This window comes from Schistocerca piceifrons, chromosome 8 (assembly GCF_021461385.2).
Source record: "Schistocerca piceifrons isolate TAMUIC-IGC-003096 chromosome 8, iqSchPice1.1, whole genome shotgun sequence".
Lineage (NCBI taxonomy): Eukaryota > Metazoa > Arthropoda > Insecta > Orthoptera > Acrididae > Schistocerca > Schistocerca piceifrons.
This window is the reverse complement of record NC_060145.1, coordinates 387,696,601-387,724,267: the sequence shown is the minus strand read 5'-3', so window position 1 is coordinate 387,724,267 and position 27,667 is coordinate 387,696,601. Positions and strand designations below refer to the sequence as shown.

At 43.4% G+C, this 27,667-nt stretch overlaps 2 protein-coding genes across 2 annotated transcripts in view; one reads left to right on the top strand and one right to left on the bottom strand.

The window, feature by feature from the left end:
- Positions 1 to 27,667, top strand: part of LOC124712373 — a 623,942-nt gene that overhangs the window by 331,602 nt on the left and 264,673 nt on the right. The gene's annotated exons all lie outside the window — the stretch shown is intronic.
- Positions 3,112 to 27,667, bottom strand: part of LOC124711337 (superoxide dismutase [Cu-Zn]-like) — a 121,097-nt gene continuing 96,541 nt past the window's right edge. Inside the window, exons 3-5 of the mRNA XM_047241372.1 lie at positions 24,538 to 24,700; positions 12,017 to 12,180; positions 3,112 to 3,661 (exon numbers count right to left, since the gene is read on the bottom strand). Of these exons, the coding sequence (XP_047097328.1) occupies positions 3,395 to 3,661; positions 12,017 to 12,180; positions 24,538 to 24,700 (594 nt within the window). The 3' untranslated portion in view covers positions 3,112 to 3,394. The remainder of the gene's footprint in view (positions 3,662 to 12,016; positions 12,181 to 24,537; positions 24,701 to 27,667) is intronic.

Below are 27,667 nucleotides of genomic sequence, written 5' to 3'. Positions count from 1 at the left end.
TACTTTGAAATGCGATCAAGGTGACAGTGAGCTATTGACATCGATGAAGAAACGTGGCTGTTGTCATGATGACGTAACAGTAGGAAGAATATATGGAGACGAGAACTCGAGCGTCAGCTGATATATTCACAGGTGAAACACGGATGAAAGATCTCCAAAGTTTATAATTTTGAAGGAGGGAAGCAAGAAAAAACGTGTCATGTACACGCTACCGGGTATCCAGCGAGGGGGAGACAGTGAGTGAATGGTGAAGATGCATATTGTGCTCTTGATATACACGGTGCCTCAAGATTATTCGTTCAAATAAATAAAGAAGTTGGGGAAAACCAAGACAGACCTATTTGGAACAGGAACATAAAGTCGCTGAATTCAACTTGTCATGTTTATGAATATTTACGAAGATATTACAGAATTTCGAATAGTTTGATGCAAATACAATATACAAATAGTTGTTGAGTTTACAGTAGGTGCGGTATGTGAGACCACAGTCTTCTGTGCACACAGTGAAAAGTGGAATTTGACTGTCCTGAAAAATTATCCTGAAATGTAGCAACGAAAATCTGGGCCGTCATTCCGGTAGTACGCAGTTACACCCGAAAGTACAGGTTTTAAGCATGTGCGCGCACCAGTCGGTTTGTCACTAACTCCGGCCCACTGCATCCGCTTAATGCCTGAAGGCGAAGTACTGTACAGTGGAATGAGAAAGACGTTTGTAAAATACTGTTTTGACATAGGTAACAATGTGTCATTGTGTGCTCATTGCGTCAAAGTGCGCGGTTTGTAACATGTAGCTGGTGCCATAGGTCTCTTTGCTTTAACCATTTTCATGTTGTGGTTTGCAAATGCATTGTAAATGAATGAAACGAATGAATGTGTTATTAAAAAGTTGTGCAGTGCTATTGTACGTTATTCTCTTTGAGTTGTAAAGCTGACAATGTTAAACTAAAGCACATTTGCAGGATCACGTATTTCAACATGACTTATATGATTACATTGTAAACTGAAAATCGTTTCGTAATAATTCTTCAGTTGGTTAGTTTTATCCGTTTTGGTTTTTAGTCGTTTATATAGCTGCAAAATACCAATACGAAATTGTTGTTAAAATGATGTTGAACCTGTTTGTGTGTGAGGTTGGCATATTACGTACATTAATTACTATTTTTCGCGTAGCATGACATGTTTTCTCGAGCGAGATTTCAACACACTGAGAAGATGTATCCAGCTCCCCATTCCTCCTCGCTTACCTTCAACGTCCCACGAATAGCAGGGTTCTGATTGCCACTCCACTGTACAGCACTTCGCACTCGGACATCAGTGGGACGGAGCGAGTGACATCCAATTGGTCTGCGAGAAAGTTTGAACACTGTATTTTCAGAAGTTCGTAAGTGCATACTAAAAGCTTTATGGCCCAAATTTTCCGTGGGGATGATATCTTGCATAAGCGCTTTCTTCTTCTTAAAATATAATGTGTAGTTGGCGATGTTTCATTGTACGGCGGAGCGCTGAAGATCAGAAGTTCACAGCATGCTTTTATTTACTGATGCGGCATTATTCGCACAGATTGGGATAATAACTTACGACAATAACCGCGTGTGGGCAGATGCAAATCATCGAGTGATCACGGAAGCAAGCATGGGTTTCGCTTTAGTAACAATGTGTTGGTAGACAATACCTGACGAAAGTCAAAAGCTTTAACCACTCAGGATCAACAGCGTGATGGCAATTCTGGTATGGCAGTAGCCCACAGAACAAGAAAGGCTGGATAAACTCTTAAAGGTCGTCAGGTGTATTGTGTGATACAAGAATAAATCTGAAGACTAAAGGAATGATGTATAAGTCAGCAGTAAAATCTGGAATGCTGTAGGGACCGGAGAACATGTGCAAGAACTAAGGAATATTTGTGAGGCAAATGAGTGTGGCTGAAATGAGAATGTGAAGAAGAAATTGTGGCGTCATCAGAGCCGGTAAGATGAAGTGACGAAGATATCAGACGAAGTTCAAAAGACAAGACGGCAATGGTACGGACACGTCATTAGAAGGAGCGACACCTGTATTGGCAAGAGAATGATACAAACGGTAGTGGAAGGTGACAGATGAAGAGAAAAAGCAAGAAAAAGATAGGTGGACTATGTACACGAGGACTTGAGGGAAAGTGAAAGGAAGTTTGGAACCGAGGAGAATGGAAAACACTTGTCAAGAACGTCGGCTCCACATGAGTGGGAAAAGACGGAGAAAACGGAGAAGTGTGGGCGGAATTGTAAGGGATAGAGTCGTAGGCCCACACACTTCACCAGAAAAATTAATAGGTGACGATCGCCAATATCTGTGGGCTCTATTGGAAACATGCAACCTTGATGAAAGGCAACTAAAAATGGTTCAAATGGCTCTGAACACTATGGGACTTAACTTCTGAGGTCATCAGTCCCCTAGAACTTAGAACTACTTAAACCTAACTAACCTAAGGACATCACACACATCCATGTCCGAGGCAGGATGCGAACCTGCGACCGTAGCGGTCGCACGGTTCCAGACTGTAGCGCCTAGAACCGCTCGACGACGCCGGCCGGCAAAGACAACTACAAAAGTACCCAGTACATAGGTTTAATGAGCGAGGTTCAGTAACATAGCTTCCCCGTTCACTTGAACTTAATCCCTTTGATGTTTGGCAATGAGGGTGTTTAAAGACATTGGTGTATTCCACACTCATCGATAGGAGTGTTTGCCGCCACATGCATTTGAGCAAGTCTAGGGGCTGTCAGTAGTATTTGCAAGAGTTTGTGATTCTTAGAGGAGGAGGACTGAAGGATAATAAGTAATGGTGATTACACTGAGCAGATGCTGTTGTGTCCACGGACACATTGCTATTGTAAGAGAGAATGGCCCCTATCCCAACATTTATTTTGTTTTCTGACACATGTTTTTTCTAGTTTAGACCAGTACTACGTACTGTAAGAATTGGAGCCATGTTATTTTTTTTATCTTTTTGCAATGGCCTCACGGGATTAGCCGAGCGGTCTGAGGCGCCGCAGTCATGGACTGTGCGGCTGGTCCCGGCGGAGGTTCGAGTCCTCACTCGGGAATGGGTGTGTGTGTTTGTCCTTAGGCTAATTTAGGCTTAGCTTAGGGACTGATGACCTTAGCAGTTAAGTCGCATAAGATTTCACACACATTTGAAGATTTTTTATTTTTTGTAATGTCCGTAGCCACATCATGCAATAGTTCTGATCAGATGGCTTCGAGTCATGTAAACCCATCTGTTGGGGAGAGTTCACCAGTGTTGCCAAATTCGCTGGCCTACTGTTTCCGACAGCTGCCGTCAGCGACCACATGTTCCTGTTCCACATACGCCTCGGTGTCCGGTGCCTCCTGAGTACAGTGGGACGGGTCGATCGCCTCAGAAGTGCAGGGGCCGGATGACGCAGCAGGCGAGGCGCGCGCCCGCGTTGCCGGTGCGCAGCGACTCGTCGTTGCCGCCCTTGCCCAGGTCGTCCTCCTTCTGGTGGACGACGACGGCGCGGCCCACGGCGTAGTACTTGCTCTCGGGCACCAGCGACAGCCGGTCGCTCAGCACCGCGAAGTCCGCCACGCCAGTGGGGCCGGCCTCGATGTTGCCCAGGTCTCCCGCGTGACGCTTCTCATCGTGAGGGCCGCCGTGAGTAGACTGCCAAACAGAGAAAAGAATACAGGTTCAGGCACACCAACGTGCAATGTGGTGCAACTACAGCACAAATCATGCTTCTCAATTTAAAGAAGGCAGACTGGAATATACCGGGTGATCAAAAAGTCAGTATAAATTTGAAAACTTCATAAAGCACGGAATAATGTAGGTAGAGAGGTAAAAATTGACACACATGCTTGGAATGATATGGGGTTTTATTAGAACAAAAAAAACAAAGTTCACGAAATGTCCGTGTTGTCTATATAGTTCCGCGTAGTCAGCGCGTACACAGCTTTCCCACTAGAGCGCGCCCCGCTAAGCACAACAGCGCAGGCGCAGCGCTCGTCCGTCTCCGCACTACGAAATGGCGCTGCCTTAGAGACGGACCAAATTCTACTTCCGCCGATCCGCATATTAATCTGTAACGCAGCCAATGAGATTGCTGCTAACTTAGAACCTTTTCTCCTCGCAGATCACACTCGTGTGGTGATACCTGAACGTGCGAGGTATTATAACGAGTGTACAGACCTCCGATCAGTCAGTCTGCATTTGTCTGCACCAGTCTGTACCAGTCTGCATTAGTCTGTACCAGTCTATAGTCAAGTTTCAGTCTGCACCTAATAAGATTATCATATTCCTGTTCATAGCCATGAAGAGAAATGTATAGACACTTTGTCAAGTATCAGAGATATGTGAGAATAAGATTAACGTACCAAGACCAAAGGAACTTCAGATTGTCAATTGTAAACATCATCCAGAATCAAGTTACGTAATGTCTATGCTTTTTATTATTTTAATAAATGTGTGTGAAAATTAATCAAGTTCTGTTTAAAGTTGGTCACCGTCAATCTGCTACTCTAAGCGTGCAAGTGGCATTTCTATCGTCTGACCTAATGGCAGAAGATAAACACGCCACAGTAAGACCATGAGACATATTGCTGACACTCGCCTACTTCGCTAGAGCGACAAGTCAAATAATCTGATGGTGTGTGTACCGAAGGTCTTACACTACACACACCACAGTCCGACAGATGGCGCTGGACAGCAAAGCTGCTACCGTGACAGGTGAGAGGTACACCGATATGTTACAGAATCGCATCATCCCCAGCCTGGGTGATAAACACCTGCTGGAACGTACGATGTTAATGCAGGATGGCGCTCCACCCCATATTGCTAGATGCGTTAAAGATCTCTTGTGCACGTCCTTTGGTGATGATTGTGTGCTCAGCTGCCACTTTCGCCATGCTTGGCCTCCCAGGTCCCCAGACCTCAGTCCGTGTGATTATTGGCTTTGGGGTTACCTGAAGTCGCAAGTGTATCGTGATCGACCGACATCTCTAGGTATGCTGAAAGACAACATGCGACGCCAATACCTCACTATAACTCCGGACATGCTTTACAGTGCTGTTCACAACATTATTCCTCGACTACAGCTATTGTTGAGGAATGGTGGTGGAAATATTGAGCATTTCCTGTAAAGAACATCATCTTTGCTTTGTCTTACTTTGTTATGCTAATTATTACTATTCTGATCAGATGAAGCGCCATCTGTCGGACATTTTTTGAACTTTTGTATTTTTTTGGTTCTAATAAAACCCCGTGTCATTCCAAGCCTGTGTGCCAATTTGTATATCTACATTATTCCGTGATTTATTCAGTTTTCAAATTTGTACTGACTTTTTGATCACCCGGTACACTCTGAAACGTACTGAGGCAAGGCCGCCTGTAAGTGTTGCACCATTTCTTACAGTGTACTCGCAGTTGTTTTTCTTTATTTTGTTAATAAATTGGACATAAAATTGTAATAAGTTATTTCAAGTAAGATAAAAGGATGCGGGCTAGTACAAATCCTTGGGTAACAGAAGAGATATTGAATCTAATTGATGATAGGAGACAATATAAAAATGTAGTAAATGAAGCAGGGGAAAAGGAAAAGTAATACGAACGTCTCAAAAATGAGATCAACAGGAAGTCCAAAACGGCCAAGGAAGGATGACTAGAGGACAAGTGTAAGGATGTAAAGGCAAATATCACTAGGGGTAAGATAGATAGCTGCCTACAGGAAAATTAAAGAGACCTTTGGAGATAAGAGAACCACTTGTATGAACATCAAGAGCTCAGATGGAAACCCAGTTCTAAGCAAAGAAGGGAAAGCAGAAAGGTGGAAGCAGTATATAGAGGGTCTATACAAGGGCGATGTACTTGAGGACAATATTATGGAAATGGAAGAGGATGTAGATGAAGATGAAATGGGGGATACAATACTGCGTGAAGAGTTTGACAGAGCACTGAAAGACCTGAGTAGAAACAAGACCCCCGGAGTAGACAACATTCCACTGGAACCACTGACGGCCTTGGGAGAGCCAGTCCTGACAAAACTCTACCATCTGGTGAGCAAGATGTATGAGACAGGCAAAATACCCTCAGACTTCAAGAAGAATATAATAATTCAAATCCCAAAGAAAGCAGGTGTTGACAGATGTGAAAATTACCGAACTATCAGTTTAATAAGTCACAGCTGCAAAATACGAACGCGAATTCTTTACAGACGAATGGAAAAACTGGTAGAAGTCGACCTCGGGGAAGATCAGTTTGGATCCGTAGAAATGTTGGAACACGTGAGGCAATGCTGACCTTACGACTTATCTTAGAAGAAAGATTAAGGAAGGGTTGACTAATAAAGAGGTGGTCATAATGTCTGGGCTCGTTAGGGTATTTGGTATTTAATAGAAGGGCGATGTAGTTGAGGATAATATTATGGGAATGGAAGAGGATGTAGATGAAGATGAAATGGGAGGTATGATACTGCGTGAAGATTCTGACAGAGCACTGAAAGACCTGAGTCAAAACAAGATCCCGGGAGTAGACAACATTCCATTAGAACTACTGATAGCCTTGGGAGAGCCAGCCACCACAAAACTCTACCATCTGATGAGCAAGATGTATAAGTTAGGAGAAATACCCTCAGACTTCAAGAAGAATATAATAATTCCAATCCCGAAGAAAACAGGTGTCGACAGGTGTGCAAATTACCGAACTATCAGTTTAATAAATCATTGCTGCAAAACACCAACACGAATTCTTCACAGATGAATGGAAAAAGTGGTAGAAATCGGGGAAGATGAGTTTGGATTCCGTAGAAATGTTGGAACACGTGACGCAGTACTGACCCTACGACTTATCTTAGAAGAAAGATTAAGGAAAGGCAAACCTACGTTTCTAGCATTTGTAGACATAAGGAAAGCTTTTGACAATAGTGACTGAAATACTCTCTTTCAAATTCTCATGGTGGCGGGGGTAAAATACAGGGAGCGAAAGGCTATTTACAATTTGTACAGAAACCAGGTGGAAGTTATAAGAGTCGAAGAGCACGAAAGGGAAGCAGCGATCGAAAAGAGAGTGAGACAGGGTTGTAGCCTATCCCCAATGTTATTCAATCTGTTTTTTGAGCAAGCAGTAAAGGAAACAAAAGAAAAATTTGGAGTTGGTATTAAAATACATGGAGAAGAAATAGAAACTTTGAGGTTCGCCGATGATATTGTAATTCTTTCAGAGACAGCAAAGGAAGAGCAGTTGAACGGAATGGACAGTGTCTTGAAAGGAGTATATAATATGAACATCAACAAAAGCAAAACGAGGATAATGGAATGTAGTCGAATTAAATCAGGTGATGCTGAGGTAATTAGATTAAAGTAGTAGATGAGTTTTGCTATTTGGGAAGCAAAATAACTGATGATGGTCGAAGAAGAAGGATATAAAATGTAGACTGGCTCTGGCATGGAAAGTGTTTCTGAGGAAGAGAAATTTGTTAACATCAAGTTTAGATTTAAGTGTCAGGATCTCCTTTATGAAAGTATTTGTATGGAGTGTAGCCATGTATGGAAGTGAAACATGGACGATAAATAGTTTAGACAAGAAGAGAATAGAAGCTTTCGAAATGTGGTGCTACAGAAGAATGCTGAAGGTTAGATGAATAGATCACGTAACTAATGAGGTGGTACGGAATAGAATTGGGGAGAGAAGGAATTTGTGGCACAATTTGAGTAGAAGACGCTATCAGTTGATAGGACACGTTCTGAGGCAGCAGAGGATCACCAATTTAGTATTGAAGGGAAGAGTGGAGGGTAAAAATCTTAGAGGGAGACCATCGGATGAATCCACTAAGCAGATTCAAAAGGATGTAGGTTGCAATAGCTACTCGGAGATGAAGAAGCTTGCTCAGCATAGAGTACCATGGAGAGCCGCATCAAACCAGTCTCTGGACTGAAGACCACAACAACAACAAGTTGTTGGATGGAAAAGTTAGTTTTTTCTATCTGGGGATAACATTTGTGATTTGGTATCTAAATTCTAAATGATAGCTTTTACTACCTGTGAGGTACATCTGTGATTTGTTATTTAAAATCTTGAGGTTTGTTTCGTTCTGAGGTTATGGAAATTAATATCAGTAGAAGCAGCTCAGCTGAAATTTATGGATTTCCGTTTTATGAGGTCCAGTTAAAAAAATAACTGGAGTGACTTAATTTTATCCAGTGTTTGCAGTTTTCTTCCATGGCTGTATTACTTTCTTAATAATAAAGAACAAACGCCTTCAGCTACAAATCGTGATTTTATTGAATTGCACGAAGCGTTTCGAGCCCTAGCGGCTCATCTTCAGATGCTTTAACATTCTACATCAACTTTACATTTAATTTAATTCTGGGCATGGCAAGACCACATTGTTATATAACAAAATGCCACATTATGGAATATAAGTTTATGAAACTATGATAAATCGAAAACTGACTTACTGTTTGTAGTAATAGGTGTATGGTTCTTGAGAAAGTTTATGTGCAAATACACACACTTTGGAGTGATCTTTTTACCATTTTTATTAGGTTACTTCTGTCAGTCTGTCCAGTCCAAATTTGGTAATTGATTATAACCAGTTTCTTACTGAGCTAGACATTTGAAATTTTAAACATAGCTCTGAACTTGATGGCAATGCAGTATTCCGTCACTTTCTTCTGGCTCTGGTAGGTGGGAGTGGGGATGGTGGTTAGAAAGTTTCCTAACTGTTTGCGTCTAAACTGTCCCGTATGAGCGGCGTATTGTGCAGCTAGTATCAGAATGCATTTTAGGGGGTTATCTGCAGATGAACACCGCTGAGCAGAAGAGGGAAGGAGGATGTGGATAACAAGAGGAAGTAGGATGAGATGGACAGAGACAGGGGGAGAAGAAGATGGACAGATATAGGTGGGAGAAAGAGATGAATAGAGAGAATAGAGAGAGAGGAGATTGACAGGCAGAGAGGAGGAGCTGAAAATGAACAGACAGGGGACGGAGAACTAGATGGCAGAGAGGAGAGGATATGAAGAAATGGACAGAGAAAGAGGGAGGTACAGGTAGCCAGATAGAGGGCAGGTGAGAGTATGGCAGAGAGAGTGTGCTGTGTGTGTGTGTGTGTGTGTGTGTGTGTGTGTGTGTGTGCACTTGACTTGTTGACAGATGGAAGTCTGGGTTTACTGAGGATGTGAGAGCGCCGTGTACTCGAGAACAGGAGGAAGCAATCCTGCACAGGGAACCGTTGCATGCCTATCTTGTGGACTGTATGGTGAGGACTTTTGTAAGAGGCAGTAATTTCGTTCTTTACGGATGTATGAGCCACTGCACCCTGTTTCCTTTCGGGTCTAGCTGGTATGTGGTCGTTCCATCAATTTTCTATTGTTAGTAAATGTGCTCGTTTGTGTTTTTCAACCATGCTGTAACTAGCCAATTCTCTGAACACCTATTCACGATATGTGGCGAACGTGGATTATAATTTGATTTTTATTGCCTACTTCGCACGTTGCTAGGTAGCGTGGCTTGGTAGTTTGTGTACACAAGCCTGTGCCTTCTGTCAAATGTTTCTCTAAAGTTAACTGTATCTCACTTGTCCGGCGCATATCCTACCAGCCCTGTTTTGTTCATTGCCGTTTTGCATTTTATTAGGTCTGTGTTTGATTTTTCTTACAGGTGACTGTTACAGGCCAGGGTATCCGTTACTTAATGTCTTATTTATTGAATTCATGGGCAAACTCGTAAAGGGGCCGCCTGTATGCTTTGGTTGGTCTTGTGGCATTCTTCGAATCATTTTCTAATGTAAGTTCCTCATACATTTGTAGAAAAGATATCTATTTTGGTAAGACAGCTGGCAAGCTGATTCTAGTAAGTCCGCGTTATCTGTTATTAGCTGGTTACCGAATTGCCTGCCTGTTTACTAATTATCTTGTCGTTTGTTTGTTTGTTTCTGCCGTTTCTGCCTGTGTAGCTTAGCTCCTTCCTTATGTACATTTGCTCAGCTACTCTCGTTGTTTGCATAGGCCTACCTGTAGTCCCTGAGATAAAATGTTCACCTTGCTTTGGTGTTTTATATTCAGTTTTATATCATACATATATGGGAACCTTTATATTCATAATTAATTTCCCTTATGGAAATGAGCGTTTGGCGTCATTGGCCGGGAGGCCCCTTACGAGGCAGGTCCGGCCGCCTTGGTGCAGGTCTTATTACATTCGACGCTACATTGGGCAACCTGCGCGCCGTATGGGGAAGAAATGATGATGAAGACTACACAACACCCAGTCTCTGAGCGGAGGAAATTCCCGACCCAGCCGGGAATCGAACCCAGGCCCCTGAGGACGGCAGTCCGTCACACTGACCATCAGCTATCGGGGCAGACAATTTCCCTTATGATTTAATGCAACTGATTTCTTTTGAATCCTGCTTAAGAGTTGAAGCAACACCGTCTAGAGTTGGGGTTTAGTGTAAGTTCAACCTAATGTTTTGGTCGACCATTCCGCCGCAAAGCTCACTGTATTTATAACTGTAACTTGTCTGCCTATGGATTATGGTCAGATGTAAGCTTAAGATCCCTCAAAATCGGTACTGTTTCGGGAGTCATTTCACACCACACATTTTCCGATAATAAAATTCACTACAGCACTCACGTAAATGTCGTTCTGCTAATGTTCCATTTGTAGCAAAGTAATAACTAACACCAAGAAAAACAGCCCTGAAATAATTATCAAGAAAATGGACAGATTATTGTTTCCCTTTTAACCATAATGTATTATAGAAAGCTGGTAACTGTTTCAGAATGAGATTTGTAATGGTTAACTGCAAACAGTTTAGCTATGCTTCAGAATACGATACATTTGTGGAAATAAAAGAAAGAATTATATTCTTTAAATTACGTTCCTCTCATTTTTGGGCCTAATTAATTTTTATATTGACTGTAAATGCTGCATGCAAGTGAAGTTTTTATTTGTTGTACATATAAAGCAGAGTTTATGTCTGGGGTCTCCCCCAAAACGCCTGGATCGATTTCAACCAAATTTAGCACAGAAACAGCAAGCCTCACGAGTATCAACGCTATGGGGTTTATAACCTAGTATATCCAATATGAATGGAGATATGGGCAAAAACGTGTTTTTTTCGAGCCCCTGGCGTTTAGACTACCTGTATGACAGGGGAAGACTATTAGCCTGCCAAATCAACCAGGTCTTTAGGGCAGCCTATATGTCAGGGGCAAGAAAGAATTTTCTGGGCCCCAACATGTAGGGTGCTCTGCATGAAGGCATGTTGTGTTGAAGTAGTGTCAGCATGCTTCATCAGCCTGCTATTCATGGTTACCTGTACATCAGGAACAAACAAATCATTTTCAAGCCTCTGATGTGTGAGTTGCCCTGCAAGACATGTATCTTGTGGGAGTACTATCAGTGTGCTTTATTCAACTGTATTGCAGGGGCTACAGGTGCTCATGAGCATGGCTGGGGTCAAGTTGAGCTAGATAGAGGAGGGGCTGGACAGAGTGAGGGGTAAGAGAAAATGGACAGAGAGAGGAGAGGAGTGGGAGATGCTTCAGGCAGGTGGAAGGTGTACAATGGTAGTGGGCAGGTGGAAAAGGAAGAGGTGGGGGGGGGGGGGGAGAGATGGAAAGAGAGAGGGGGAGGAGGAATGGTCAGGGGGAGGAGGAGGAAAATATAGTGAGAGAGAGAGGGGGTGGAGGCAATGGACAGAGAGAGTGGGGAGCATGGGACAGATAGGTGTAGGTGGGAAGATGTGGTGGACAGACAGAGGAGGAAGAGGTATAAAGATAGAGGGAGGAAGGCAGAGGCAGAAAGAAGTGTACCCAGAGAAGGGGGAGGAGAAGACATATTCAATTTATGTGTTGAACGGATACGCGGGCGAAGCCATAGGGGAAAGACTAGGATTTAATAAATGTGATTAAAGTAAAGTAGCATTGCAAAGTTCCGCTGTGCAGTACATCCTCTACTACAAAAAGTAGATCCCCAAAGTGGGCCTAAAAGTAGCGTCGCCGTAAGGGTTTGTGCACTCACGTTGTCGGGGTTGAAGTGCGGCCCGGCGTCGGCGCAGTCGTTGCCCAGCTTGCCCTCGCGGTGCACGTGGAAGCCGTGCAGCCCCGGCTCCAGGCCGCTCACCACCCCGGACACCACCACCGGCTCGTGCGGGCTGCCCTGGAACAGCCGCACCTCGCCCGACACTGGCGGGTGCGCGCGCACCTCATCCCAGCTGCGGTACTCTCACCGAGGCACGTAGCACGTAGCTCGATCAAAACACTCGTGGAAAGAGGCATTGGGGACGTGATATGAGCAGGTAATCGTTCTATCTTTTAGTTTCTTCGTGATCAAACGTCTGAACGGAGCGAAAACAAAACTTCCTGGATTTTTGAGCGAATTTTCATAGCCGAACGAAGAGTGAGAAATGGACAATGGGGAATCAAAGTGACCAGTACGAGGTCGAGTTGTGCCAAAAAAGTGTGTAATTGCTTGAAAGTAATCACGGTAACTAAGGAAAACTTAATTATTGATTTGAGGCACAACTGAAGTATTTCACGAACAGCTACTGCTAGCTGTGTAAAGGAAGTGTCAAAAAATATCGAAACACAATACAAATTGAAACTTCTGTGCGCTCTAATGATCTTTATACTCTTAAAAATGAACTGAGGGCATGGCATTACTGCCTGGGAGATCCCATAGATCAGCCACCTAGTTCGTGTCTTTCCATTTGACACCACCTCGGCATCGAACTCTTAATACCAGTCCATATTTATATGCAGGGTGGTCCATTGATCGTGACCGGGCCAAATATCTGACGAAATAAGCGCCAAACGAAAAAACTACAAAGTACGAGACTTGTCTAGTTTGAAGGGGGAAACCAGATGGCGCTATGATTGGCCCGCTAGATGGCGCTGCCATAGGTCAAACGGATATCAACAGCGTTTTTTAAAAATAGCAACCCCCATTTTTATTACATATTCGTGTAGTACGTAAAGAAATATGAATGTTTTAGTTGGACTACTTTTTTCGCTTTGTGATAGATTGCGCTGTAATAGTCACAAACATATGGCTCACAATTTTAGACGAACAGTTAGTAACAGGTAGGTTTTTTAAGTAAAATACAGAACGTGGCTACGTTTGAACATTTTATTTCGGTTGTTCCAATGTGATACATGTACCTTTGTGAACTTATCATTTCTGAGAAAACATGCTGTTGCAGTGTGATTACCTGTAAATACCACATTAATGCAATAAATGCTCAAAATGACGTCAGTCAACCTTAATGCATTTGGCAATACGTGTAACGACATTCCTCTCAACAGCGAGTAGTTCACCTTCCGTAATGTTCGCACATGCATTGACAATGTGCTGACGCATGTTACCAGGCTTTGTCGGTGGATCACGATAGCAAATATCCTTCAACTTTCCCCACAGAAAGAAATCCGGGGATGTCAGATCCGGTGAACGTCCGGGCCATGGTATGGTGCTTCGACGACCAATCCACCTGTCATGAAATATGCTATTCAATTCCGCTTCAACCGCACGCGAGCTATGTGCCGAACATCCGTCATGTTGGAAGTACATCGCCTTTCTGTCATGCAGTGCAGCATCCTGTAGAAACATCGGTAGAACATTACGTAGGAAATCAGCATACATTGCACCATTTAGATAGCATTCGATAATATGGGGGCCAATTATCGTTTCTCCCATAATGCCGCACCATACATTAACCCGCCAAGGTCGCTGATGTTCCATTTGTCGCAGCCACCGTGGATTTTCCGTTGCCCAATAGTGCATATTATGCCGGTTTACGTTACCGCTGTTGGTGAATGACGCTTCGTCGCCAAATAGGACGCGTGCAAAAAAAACTGTCATCGTTCCGTAATTTCTCTTGTGCCCAATGGCAGAACTGTTCACGACGTCATCTATCACAAAGCGAAAAAAGTGGTCCAACTAAAACATTCATATTTCTTTACGTACTACACTAATATGTAATAAAAAATGGGGGTTTGTATTTTTAAAAAAGCGCGGTTGATATCCGTTTGACCTATGGTAGCGCCATCTAGCGGTCCAACCATAGCACCATCTGGTTTCCCCCTTCAAGCTAGACGAGTTTCGTTCTTTGTAGTTTTTTCGTTTGATGCTTATTTCGTGTGATACTTGGCCCGCTCACTATCAATGGACCACGCTGTATACGATACTGGGTGTCTCACGAGGAATGGTCAGTATTCAGGGATATGACATGACCGATCGTTCGAAGAAAAAAAGTAGTAAACAGGGGCTCTGAAACACGTGCCATAAGAGCTATGAACAGTTGTACTGTAGAAGAGGTAGGGTTCAAGGTAGCGAAAATCAAGTGCTCATAGCTCTTAAGGTATGCACTTTAGAGCTCATGTTTACTGAACATTTGTTCTTGTTTTAGTTCATACTATCACCTTTCAAAGTATGGAAAGCAAATAATCTGCAGTAGAAGAGGTGTGTTTCATAGCACCAAAGATAAAAGGTGTTCATAGCTCTTAAGGTATGCATTTTAGAGCACATGTTTACTAGACAAAAACTTTCACTTCGAATGACCGCTTCTGTCGTATCCCCGAATATTGACAACTCCTTCTGCGATATCCTGTGTTTCATGCTTTCTGAGCTAAAGTTGAAAATAAATAAAAAATTAAAAAACAGTTAAACTTTTTGTGAAATGATTTGTCTAAAAGTAAGATTAGATAAATATTTCACGCACCTTTGAATAATACTGGAAATCATGTACAGCAAATAAGGTGCCGATTAAGAACTTATAGTTCAAAGTTTAATTTAGATTCTTGGAATTTTAAAGAATTCTAGAGTATATTTGTCTGCGCAGTTTCACCAGTGTCTCCTTAAGCCTTCATCGTGTGAGCATCTCGGCTGCTGTACATGGTTTCGAGCATCATTCAAGGTCGCACCAAATGTTTCTCTAATGTGTTTTATTTCCTACTTTTGACAAATTATTTCATGAAAAATCTGACCATTATTTTTTAAAAATATTTTTTTATTTTGTTTATTTATTTTATATTTATCTGATTCTGGGGGACCAAATCAGCCAAAGCTACTTCGTTATGAGATGAGTAAATACACACTAGTTTACAGAATACTAATTAGAAAACTTATAAATAAAAGAATCAGAAGAATTAAAGAACAAGGCAATATAATTATGAGAGGTTGTAAGAATAAATAATACACTAAAGAGATAAATTCTTAACTACTAAGGGCAGCTCCTGTACAGAATTGATCCAAAGGTTTCAACGTAGATTTGATGACTCAGTTGTTTTCTGCAGTGTTGGAACTCTACTGAAAATGAAACTTGTTGAACAGTACACGCCTAGACTGATGAGTCGTAGCACGCTTTGATATTGAAGGGAGAGTACTGTATTACAATGTTGAAATCCGCAGGAACTGATGCAGTCTGACTGCACAGGTGGGGGTTCGTTTAATTATGTTTGGTTGAGTCAGAACGTCGACTTCGCTGCAGACGCTAGTGGGCTGTCATTCCCCCGTAAACATTGGGACATCTCACTGAAAGTGTTCCCAGTCGAATTAAAGCTATTGTGAAGGCGAATAATGGACACACGGCACATTAATGCCCAACACTATTGGTCACGTACTGTAGAAGCCACAAATGTTTAACAGGAGAATGATTTGTTTCAACATAACAAAATAAAAATCTGTCAATGAATAACCAGCAGCCATTAAATGTATTCAAAGAAAATAATGTACTGTAGCTACCAAAACGAGGAAAATTAGAGATACAGACAAGAGGTTAATACACACAACAAAAAAACTTTTGCATCACCTCGGTTCCGAGAGTTCCGGAACCTGTACAGAAAATTGGAATAGAGATCAACATTTCCGCCCTTTTTATTGCTCATGAAAACCACACCTTGCGTGTTGTACAACCATACAGCGAGATCTTCGGAGGTGGTGGTCCGGATTGCTGTACACACCGGTACTTCTAATACCCAGTAGCACGTCCTCTTATATTGATGCATGCCTGTATTCGTCGTGGCATACTGTCCACAAGTTCATCATGGCACTGTTGGTCCAGATTGTCCCACTCCTCAATGGCGATTCGTCCATCAACAGCCCTTTTCAATGTATCCCAGGCACGTTCGATCGGGTTCATGTCTGGAGAACGTGCTGGCCGTTCTAGTCGAGCGATGTCGTTCTCCTGGGGGACGTCATTCACAAGATGTGCACGATTGGGGCGCGAATTGTCGTCGCGAATTGTCGTCCATGAAGACGAATGCCTCACCAGTATGCTGCCGATATGGTTGCACTGTCGGTCGGAGGATGGCATTCATGTATCATACAGCAGGGAACCTCCACCTTGCTGCACTCGATGGACAATGTGTCTAAGGCGTTCAGCCTGATCGGGTTGCCCCCTAACGCGTCTCCGACGATTGTCTGGTTGAAGGCATATGTGAACTCATCGTTGAAGAGAACGTGAAGCCAATCCTGAGCGGTCCATTAGGCATGTTGTTGGACCCATCTGTACCGCACTACATGGTGTCGTGGTTGCAAAGATGGACCTCGCCATGGAAGTGTCAAGTGAAGTTGCGCATCATGCAGCCTATAACGCACAGTTTAAAGAAGTAACACGACGTCCTGTGGCTGCACGAAATGCATTGTTCAACACGGTGGCGTTGCTGTCAGGGTTCCTCCGAGCCATAATCCGTACGTAGCGGTCATCCACTGCAATAGTAACCCTTGGGCAGCCTGAGTGAGGCATGTCATCTACAGTTCCTGTCTCTCTGTATCTCCTCCATGTCCGAACAACATCGCTTTGGTTCACTCCGGGACGCCTGGACACTTCCCTTGTTGAGAGCCCTTCCTGGCGGTCGAACCGCGGTATTGGCCGTCTAGGCATGGTTGAACTACACACAACACCAGCCGTGTACATTCTTCCTGGTGGAATGACTGGAACTGATCTGCTGTCGGACCCCCTCCGTCTAGTAGGCGCTGCTCATGCATCGTTGATTACATCTTTGGGCGGGTTTAGTGACATCTCTGAACAGTCAAAGGACTGTCTGTGATACAATGTCAACAGTCAACGTCTATCTTCAGGATTTCTGGGAACCGGGGTGATGCAAAACTTTTTTTGACATGTGTAGAAGCAAAACTGTTTTTGATGAGTGTAGAAGATTTTGAAACGTCTTGTTACAGAAGAATATTGAAAATTAGATGGTTAAATCAGGTACCTAATGAGAAGTTGGAGACAAAGGGGTTTAATGGCACAATCTGACTAAAGGTCGATAGCGAACATCAGGAGACACCAGAGAATAGATACATGGTAATGGAGGAAAGTGTGGAGGGCAAAAATTGCACAAAAAGATCTAAGATGACTACGGTCAGAAAGTTTAAATGCATGTAGGTCACATTAGTTACGCATAAATGAAGAGGCTTTTGCGAGATAAACAAGGCTTGGAGAGCTGCATCAAACCAAACCATAACAGCAAATAAAATCAGATTGCATATTCAGGCAGACGTACAAGTGACAAGATGGATCAGAAAGGTGAAGAACACGTCAAGGTCATTATAGATGGAGCAGAACATCTCAGTAGGACAAAGTAGGGGTGGAAATTGCTCATGTTCTTCTTAGAAAAGCATCTAGGCTTTCACCTAAAGACATTCCCTGAAACTATGGAAAGCTCAAACTTGTCTCGAATAAGAGCCCAGCTCAGGAACCACCATGGCATCTGGCTCGATAATAAAGCTTCATGATTTGAAATGACTCGTGACAGGGAGTTATCTTTTTGAAATAGTTGTCCGAATGTCTGCTGAAGTTGCGGTATAACTTTGCTCCATGCAGCTTCCCTTGTGTACAACTTATCTGGTATAGTTCGGACAGGGGGTATCGATTTCACTGAGCGAGAACGCTGTGGTGGTATTTGCCCGAGAAGTAGATGGTTTCATTCCTGGCAAGTGAAGATATATACATTACAAGTACTTAGCGTGCAAGGGAGAAGAGGTGGTGGCGAACAGCTGCCGATCACGAGGCAGAGTGCCAACGTACTGGCTTAAATCTGAAACCTGTCTACAGCGTCTGATGGACTAATGATACGAGTCAGGATTCTGTAGCAACGTTAAGAGAGCATTTTTTTTCCTTTTTTACTCTATTCAGTCCTACCTAGCTCCTGAGTGCAAGAAACAATGCAGCAGTTAAACGACTTGGTTGTGTCAGCTCCAAATAAGGTAAAACCGCAGACTTCCTGCACTCCGAGAATGTGCGTCATCTTGACGCGTACGTAAAAGTGCCATGCGATGAGAAAACTGCGTTTACTGGAAGCAGACAAGCTGGCGGAAAGAAATATTGCGTTCTGTAGTCGCACTTTAATGGTCTTCATTCCATATCGATGTCTACTTCGATTGTTACCGTGGATGTATTTCTTCGTTTTAGAGTTCGATGCATAGTTTTTTCTTGTGTTCCACGATATTCAAAACTGTTATTTTCATGTATTATATGTGAACAGCTGTGTAGCGTTCTGATTGTTGGAGGAGGCTGCTCCTGTATTAAAAAGGAAGGAAGGGAAATGAGGCCCAATGTCCCGTCAACGATTAGATCATTGCATACGGTGCACTAGCACGCACAGAACAAGGATGAGTCCTTCGAGTTATTTAATATCCAAGAGGAAGGACAAAGATTTGCAAAGACTCCTGTGTTTTTAGTCTTATATCTAGATCATCGAAGCAGACCGTTGTGCGTTAGAATCGGATAGGCGCCAGCAATGAATGTTTCGCCCATGAACTTGTGTGTCTGACAGCACTTGGCCTGTGACAGTTTTTCTCTTTATTGGTCATTTCATTGTCCCATATGAGAAAGGGCCGAGGATCACTGAACTCTGAACTCTTCAATCTCTATGTGTTTTGTTTTAATTTGCAAGACGATTTACATCAATGGAAATAGTTACGGAAGTTAAATATTCGGAATATCATGCTGTGAATGGTACAACGAAGTTAGGTTGCGCAATTCATTATGAGTTGCTTCTGCTAAACGTCGATGAATAGGTATACAATAAGTCTCTACGCAAGCTCGAATCTCTCAAGTTTTAGTTTCGTGTTCTCTTGATGAGATATTTGTAGGAGGAACCAAAATGCAGGTTGACTGTTCTACGAACGCACTTTCTCTTAATTTCAACAGTAAACCACTCTTTGATGCACAACACTTCCCTTGTAAAGTCTGCCACTGGATTTGGAAGACTATCTGCTCGGCGCCATAAAGGTCATTACACGGAGTTGTGACGCAACGCACTTCCCTTGTTCGTATTTCCTCTATCATTCATAACTGCCAAGGATCCCATCCAGAGGAGCAAATTCAAGTATCGGTCAATGATTATTTTGTAAGCTACCTCATTCGAGGGTGCACTACGTGTTCTGGGCATTCTTTCAATGGATCTGCCTCTGGAATCTGCATTTCCTGCTACATAAAAGTTGTACTGAATTTAAATCGCTTCGTACACGTACTCCCAGGTATTTAATGGATGCGACTGTTTTTAGTGACTATTCGGCTGCACGGTGATCAAACGAAGAGACTCTCCGTGTATTTACGCACGATACCTTGCATATATTTATGTTGAGGGTCGAGTGCCAAACCCTGCATCAAGCGTCGACCCTGTGTAGATCTTAAGGGTCCTTTATACGCTTGGATATTTTCACCGACTTGTCTGTACAGACAGTGTTTGTGCGTGCAAATCGTTGCTTGTGATTGAATCACCAACTGAAAAATGTTTGTATGTTACTGTTCGTGTTCGACCTGTGTGAAGCCTGGCGGTGCTTGAGCTGACGCAGACTAAATGTGCAAACCAGATGTAGTGCTTTAGTACTTCATGTACAGTACATGTTTCCGGAATGATGCAGCTCAACGATGAACGTGATATTACGGTAGAAAATTACCCATCAGCATAACTTCTGCCAGTTCCCCAAGTGCCTCAGTGCTATTATAAGTTTTTCATAAGCACTTGTCGATTTTCTCATTACAGTGTCATTTCTCCTTATACTGGGTGAGGCATGAGAAAAAGTACTTGCTTTGAGGGGTGATAGTATTGATGATACTGAAAAGCCCTATTCCGAATGGTTTCCAAGATAGAACACGTTTAATGTACATTGTTATTTATTTTCTGTATTGTTCAGTACATTGTCGTTGTTTACAACGTACCACAATAGTGCAGAAGAATTCGAGACGCACAGTTTGATATAGGGCGCTTGTGATCAATCAAGTCGCTAAACTACCTCAAACTGGCCTTTAAAAACTAATTAAGCTAAAACGCATGGGCGTAGCTTTAGATTTTCGGTATCATCTCGCTCACTTCGCGCGAACTATTAATCCTAGGAAAAAATGAATAGAACATATTTTTCAGGAAATTTAATTTATTTTAATTTGCTCTGCGATGCGTTTTCACTTGAGGCCACTGTTTTCGAGTTATTCAAGAAAACCGTACAAAACTGACACTGAAAGTGTCCCATCTCGGAAACCATTCGGAATATGGCATATGTCCGTATGGAGTTTTTTTGTATACTATCACTAATACTGCCACCCCTCAAAGCATGTACGTTTCCTCATAACTCATCCTGTATACGGTTTAACATACTGCACCAACATAAAGAATGTTACTTCGTTCTAAATACTTAAATCAGTCCTCTTTTACACTTTTTAGCTGCTTCAAAATATGGAATATAAGAGAGCGTTGCACTTTTTAGAAGTCACTCTTTCGTCCATCTTCTCTGTACTGGTCTCTTTCTTTTTAAGCGTTCGAGGTATTGCACTAGTCGGAATAATTGTGTTATAAGGATATTTACTTAATTTGGCCATGGCCACAGAATACTCTGCGCTCGTGTACTACTGAATACTCTGAGAAAGCTGCATTGTGGTTGGAAGGTATGATTGCAAACTGAATACGGTCGTTGCAAACATGGTCTGCTCAGACAAACCTGATCGTGAAATGGGCCTGTTGCTGCATTCCTCTAGAGTTTCCTTGCCTTGCGATTTTTTTGAAAACTTTGTCATCCGGCAAGAGCGCAATGTAGTTTCCGATGTTATCCACTAGGTATATATATTAGACCTGTGTCACCCCTCTCGGGGTACCCGCGGAAGTACTTTTACACCAGAGTACTGGTCTCCTTTAGAAAACTATATGCGTTAATCCAAAAAAATTACGCAACAAGAAGGAGTTAGCCGAATGGGACAGAAATCAGTAGCTATGATGTACATGATTACAGTTACAGAAAAATTGGATGATTTATTCACGTTTTACGAACTGAGCATGTCAATTATGCGTTAGTCCATCTCTGGCTCTTGTAAAAGCAGATATTCGGCTTGACAGTGATAGATAGAGTTGTTTGATATCCTTCGGGGAATATCATGCAACATTCTGTCAAACTGGCGCGTCAAAATCCCGAACTGGTTGGAGGGCGCTGCCTGTAATGCTCCAAACATTATCAACTGGGGAGATATCCGGCAACCAGCTGGCCAAGGTAGCGTCTGCCAAGCACGAAAACAAGCAGAACTCTCTGTATGCGCGCGCGGGCATTATCTTCTGAAATGTGAGCCCAGGCTAGCCTGCCATGAATGTCATCGACGTATCTCTGGGCTGTACAGAAAACGGTGCCGCAGATGACAACCAAAGGATCCTGCTATGAAGTTAAATGGCATCCCATACCATCACTGCTGGTTTTCGAGCCATATGTCGGGCGATATTCAGGTTGGTGTCCCACTGTTGTTCGGAATATCTCCAGGCACATCCTCGCTGGTCATCGGGGCTCAGTTCAAAGTGGGGCTCATCACTGATCGTTCTAGTCCAGTCAATGAGAGACAAGGGCGAATAGGGGTCTGGAGACTCCTGGACAGCGGTGGGATACTAACTTGACTGTCACCTGCCACATAGCCTGACAACCAGTAATGATGATCCGGAGGGCCATTTCTTTTCATAGCAAGACCGCTTTGGTTGTCATCGGCGACAGCATTACAGCACAGCGCACCGTTTCGTTGCCCTTCACCGAAAAACCATCCTGGGCTTACATTTCAGCAAAATAATGCCCATCCATGCATGGCGAGAGTTTCTATTCCTTGTCTTTCGGGCTTGCTGAACCCTACTTGGGCCAGCAAGGTCGCCGGACCTTTCCACAATTGAGAAGGTCTGCTCGGGATTTTGACGATCCAACGCGCCAGTTGGACAGAATTTGCCACGATATCCCTCAGAAAGACATCCAACAACTCTGTCAATCGATGTCAAGCTGAATAACTGCTTTCATAGGGGCCTGAGGTGGACCAACGCGATACTGACTTGCTCAATCTGTGAAGCTCTTTCTCTTGAATAAATAATCCAATTTCCGTCCCATTCTGATAATTCGTCGTGTGTCCTCTTTTTTTTCTCTTTTTCTTCTTGAAGTGTTTTACTGGGAATTTTTTGAAACCAGTGACAAAGTTGTTATGATACTCCGTACGCTCGTAGTTGCTGATTATACTTTAGATTTGTGTCTAACGCCCATCACAACTCAGGCAATTCGGCATCAGCTTGAGTGGCGATATGTGCTGTTTTCCGGGTCTTGTGAGCAACAGAGCGAACAGAGTTCCACGAGTTTGTTGCCAGCAGAACCCATGCTGATTCTTACAGATAACTGTACGAGTTAAAAAGTAGAAACTGATCGAAGATCAGTCCAGTTCTTAGCGTTAATCCTGTCTAGTACGGGGTCCTCTGTAATCAAAGATGTGAAAATTTTATTTTTACTTACTTTTGCGGCCGGATGCCCTTCCTATCGTCGCAGTCGTAAGTTACCCAAGAGAGGGGAGTGTGGTGCACCACCCATTTATGGATTGTGTTAACTTTGTTCAGTGTGGTATCATATTTTAACTGTTTCTGTTTCGCATTTTCTGAGGCGGAACTTGGGGACCAACCCAGCATTTGCCTAAACGAAAGTGGGAAATCGCCTAAAAACTACGCTCAAGCTGGCCTGTGTACCAGCCACTGTCGTTAATCCGCCGACGAATTCGTTCCGGGTTCACCTTCCTGTTTGTCAAGCTAGCGCGCTGCGTATTACTCTATACGAGCAGGTGAACACTGACCCAAATCTTCAGTTGAAACTTCCAGGCTGAGAGGCCGTGGTCGATGTATAAAATTTCCACCTAACGTTTCGTCTCCATTTGCGGGAGACATCTTCTGAGGTCGTCCAGCTACTGCTACTGAAGCTCCAGGTACTCTCGCATCTATAGAGCGCATAGAGGGCACCACAATTCGTCACGTGATGCCGACGGTATGCCTATCTTTGGAAGGCGTCACTATTTTCGATTAAGAGTAATCGATTGTCATTCTGCTGGCGTAACGTCGACATTCATATTTTATCAAACTTTAAAACTTCCTCTTTTCTATTATAATTATTATGGTGTTTGTGACTCTCTATTGCTTCTCTGTACATGCGCGCATGATAATGGGATGTTCGTGCTAGAACGCTTGTCTCATTAAATTTAACTTCATGGTTCCCATATCGAAAAACATGCTCAGCTACGGCCGATTTGTCCTAAGTGACAGTGTCTTTTATGTTCGGCTAAGCGGGTGTTTACGCTTCTTTTCGTTGTTCCAGTATATACTTGTCCACAACTGCATGGAATTTTGTATACCCCAGGTGTTGCTAGGGGGTGTCGGACGTCTTTTGCAGTTCTTAAATATTCCTTAATCTTCTTGGTGGGTCTGAAGATTGTTTCGATCCCATACTTGGCCAGAACTTTCCCGATACGGTCCGTGACTTTATTAATGAACGGTAGGAAAACTTTTCCAGTAGGTGACCGTTGTTGCTCTGGACTTCTGGCTTCTTTTCTTCATTTGTGGAGGGCTCGATCAATTTCCATGCTGGTATATCCGTTTTTCATGAGGGCTGACCGTAAGTGATTTAGTTCATCTTGCAAGTAAGCCGGCTCGCAGATTTTGTTGGCTCTGTCCACCAAGGTTTTTATTAACCCTCTTTTTTGCCTAGGATAATGGTTTAATTCCTTGTGGGGGTATCGATCCGTGTGAGTGTTCTTTCTATGTACCTTGTGACCCAGTGTCCCATCCACCCCTTTAATTACCGACACATACAGGAAAATGAAGTTGACCGTTGCTCTCTTTGTCCATCGTAAACTGTATCTTCGGATTAATACTGTTCAGATGCACCAAGAAGACATCCAGCTCTTTTTCACCGCCGGAAGGTGTAGCCGAGCGGTTCTAGGCGCTCCAGTCTGGAACCGCGCGACCGCTACGGTCGCAGGTTCGAATCCTGCCTCGGGCATGGATTTGTGTGATGTCCTTAGGTTAGTTAGGTTTAAATAGTTCTAAGTTCTAGGGGACTGACGACCTCAGATGTTAAGTCCCATAGTGCTCAGAGTCATTTGAACCATCTTCTTCACCATGAGTCCACACTACAAATGTGTCATCAACATAGCGGTACCATTTAGCTGTCTTTTTACTGGCGGCCCGGAAGTTTCAACTGAAGACAACACCGGCCGTGAAAGGTAACGGTAACATAATTAAACTGCAAAGATTGTGCTATGCCATGTGACTCACCTTCCGACATGGACGTGTTGACGAGCGTGCAGATGGCCGACCTGCTAACCTGTGTGAGCGTGAAGGCGGGCACGTGCTGCGGGAAGAAACCGGTGGCAACGGCCGATGGAGCCGCCACCGGGGGGTTGTAGTAGTAGCCGCCTCCGGCCGCTCCCGTCGTCAGCTGTGCACACACAATACACATCAGCGAGACCGCCGACATAACGTCTCTTGTCAGTGGGCGAGAAGGACGTGGACAAAACACTAGCTCAACTACACTACTGCTTGCAGACTATTTGGCATGTAAACTTTAGCTATGGAATGTATGTTTTGGTGGGAAACTACAGTGAACAACTGGAAAAATCCGCTAGCTAGTGATCTCCTGCTGCAAACACTCACGTTTACTAAATGTTGTTGTTGTTGTGGTCTTCAGTCTTGAGACTGGTTTGATGCAGCTCTCCATGGTACTCTATCCTGTGCAAGCTTCTTCATCTCCGAGTAACTACTGCAACCTACATCCTTCTGAATCTGCTTAGTAGATTCATTTCTTCGTCTCCCTCTACGATTTTTACCTTCCACTCTTCCCTTCAATACTAAATTGGCGATCCTTTGATGCCTCAGAACGTGTCCTATCAACCGATCCCGTCTTTTACTCAAGTTGTGCCACAAATTCCTCCTCTCCCCAATTCTGTTCAGTACCTCCTCATTACTTACGTGATCTACCCATCTAATCTTCAGCGTTCTTCTGTAGCACCACATTTCGAAAGCTTCTATTCTCTTCTTGTTCAAACTATTTATCGTCCATGTTTCACTTCCATACATGGCTACACTCCATACAAATGCTTTCAGAAACGACTGCCTGACCCTTAAATCTATCCTCGATGTTAACAAATTTCTCTTCTTCAGAAACGCTTTCCTTGCCATTGCCACTCTACATTTTATATCCTCTCTACTTCGACCATCATCAGTTATTTTGCTCCTCAAATAGTAAAACTCCTTTACCACTTTAAGAGTCTCATTTCCTAATCTAATTCCCTCAGCACCACCCGACTTAATTCGACTACATTCTATTATCCTCGTTTTGCTTTTGTTGATGTTCATCTTATATCCTCCTTTCAAGACGATGTTCATTCCGTTCAACTGTTCTTCCAAGTCCTTTGCTGTCTATGCCAGAATTACAATGTCATCGGTGAACCTCAAAGTTTTTATTTCTTCTCCATGGATTTTAATACCTACTCCGAATTTTTCTTTTGTTTCCTTTACTGCTTGCTCAATATACAGATTTAATAACATTGGGGAGAGGCTACAACACTGTTTCACTCCCTTCCCAACCACTGCTTCCCTTTCATGCCCCTCGACTCTTATAACTGCCATCTAGTTTCTGTACAAATTATAAATAGCCTTTCGCTCCCTGTATTTTACCCCTGCCACCTTTAGAATTTGAAAGAGAGTATTCCAGTCAACATTGTCAATAGCTTTCTCTAAGTCTACAAATATTAGAAACGTAGGTTTGCCTTTCCTTAATCTTTCTTCTAAGATAAGTCGTAGGGTCAGTATTGCCTCACGTGACTTATTAAACTGATAGTTCGGTAATTTTCACATCTGTCAACACCTTCTTTCTTTGGGATTATAATTATTATATTCTTCTTGAAGTCTGGGGGTATTTCGCCTGTCTCATACATCTTGATCACCAGATGGTAGAGTTTTTTCAGGACTGGTTCTCCCAAGGCCGTCAGTAGTTCTAATGGAATGTTGCGTACTCCCGGGGTCTTATTTCGATTCAGGTCTTTCAGTGCTCTGTCAAACTCTTCACGCAGTATCGTATCTCCCATTTCATCTTCATCTACATCCTCTTCCATTTATATAATATTGTCCTCAAGTACATCGCACTTGTATTAAATACCAAATACCTTAACGAGTCCAAACATTATGACCATCTCTTTATTAGTTCGTAGGTCAACCTTTGGAATGCAATGCAGCAGTGATTCTGCGTGGCATGAATGCAAGAAGTCCTTGGTGACTTTCCGGAGCTGTGTGGCACCGAATGTCTACTCAGGGGTCTTGTAATAAACGTAATCTACGGGCTGGTAGTTTGTGAACAGAGAGCTGGCGCCTGAAAGCGCCCCATATGTGCTCCAGTGGGTTCGGATAAGGCGAGTTTGATAGCCTGGACATGAACATGAGTTTTACTATCATGCTCCTCAAACTACTATAGCACGATTCTGGCCCTGTGACGCGGACATTTATCCTGCTGGGAAATGTTACCACTGTCCAGGAATACATCATGCAGTAAGCGATGCTGGTCTCTGCAGTAATGCTCACGCACTCCACAGCTCTCGTGATGTCTCCAGTTTTTATCACAGGTGCCACGGAAGCCCAGTCAATGTCGTACACAGCATGAACATGAGCCCACTGGTCTTCATGCAGACGCTCAACTGGATCATGACATATCCACACTTGGCAATGAACCTGGTGTAGAAGAAACGTGCTTCATCTAATCAGGCGACATACTTCCATTGTTCTGCGCTCCAATCTCGACGATCTGGTTCCCACTGAATTCATAACTGATGATGCCGCTGAGTCAGTATGGGAACACGTGGGTTTGTCTGCTGCCTAGCCCCATGTTCATTGATGTGTGCTGAATGGTGTTCTCTGAAACACTTGTGCCTGCAACAGTATTGTACTCTGTTGTCAGATATATCCCAGAGCGCCGCCTATCCTGCTTCAAAGAGTGGACTGATGCACACCAGAAAGACTACAGTGTGAACGCCTAATGTTCTGAAGCTCTCACTGAGCGAGCTCAGATCCAAGCACGGAGCTCGGAACTAGTGTCTCAATCAGTATGTCAAAATGGCGTACCAATAGTGCACCAGAAAGCAATGAACTAGCCGAACATTGCCACGGAACCTCTGAGCAAAGGAAGCGAAAGAGCAAGCACCACAGTACATCATAATGGGGGAGTATTACGTAGCCTTCCGTAGCTTCAAGCACCAGAGCGTCACTGTAATAATTAAACGTTGCAAAAAGACGAACTCGACAACCAAGAATAGTTACTGAGCTACCAGAATGAGAAACGGAATACTGACGAGTCCAGTAAGCCAGGAGAAATTCGCTCATCCACCTAGAGCCACCACGTCATTGGCGCGAGCTG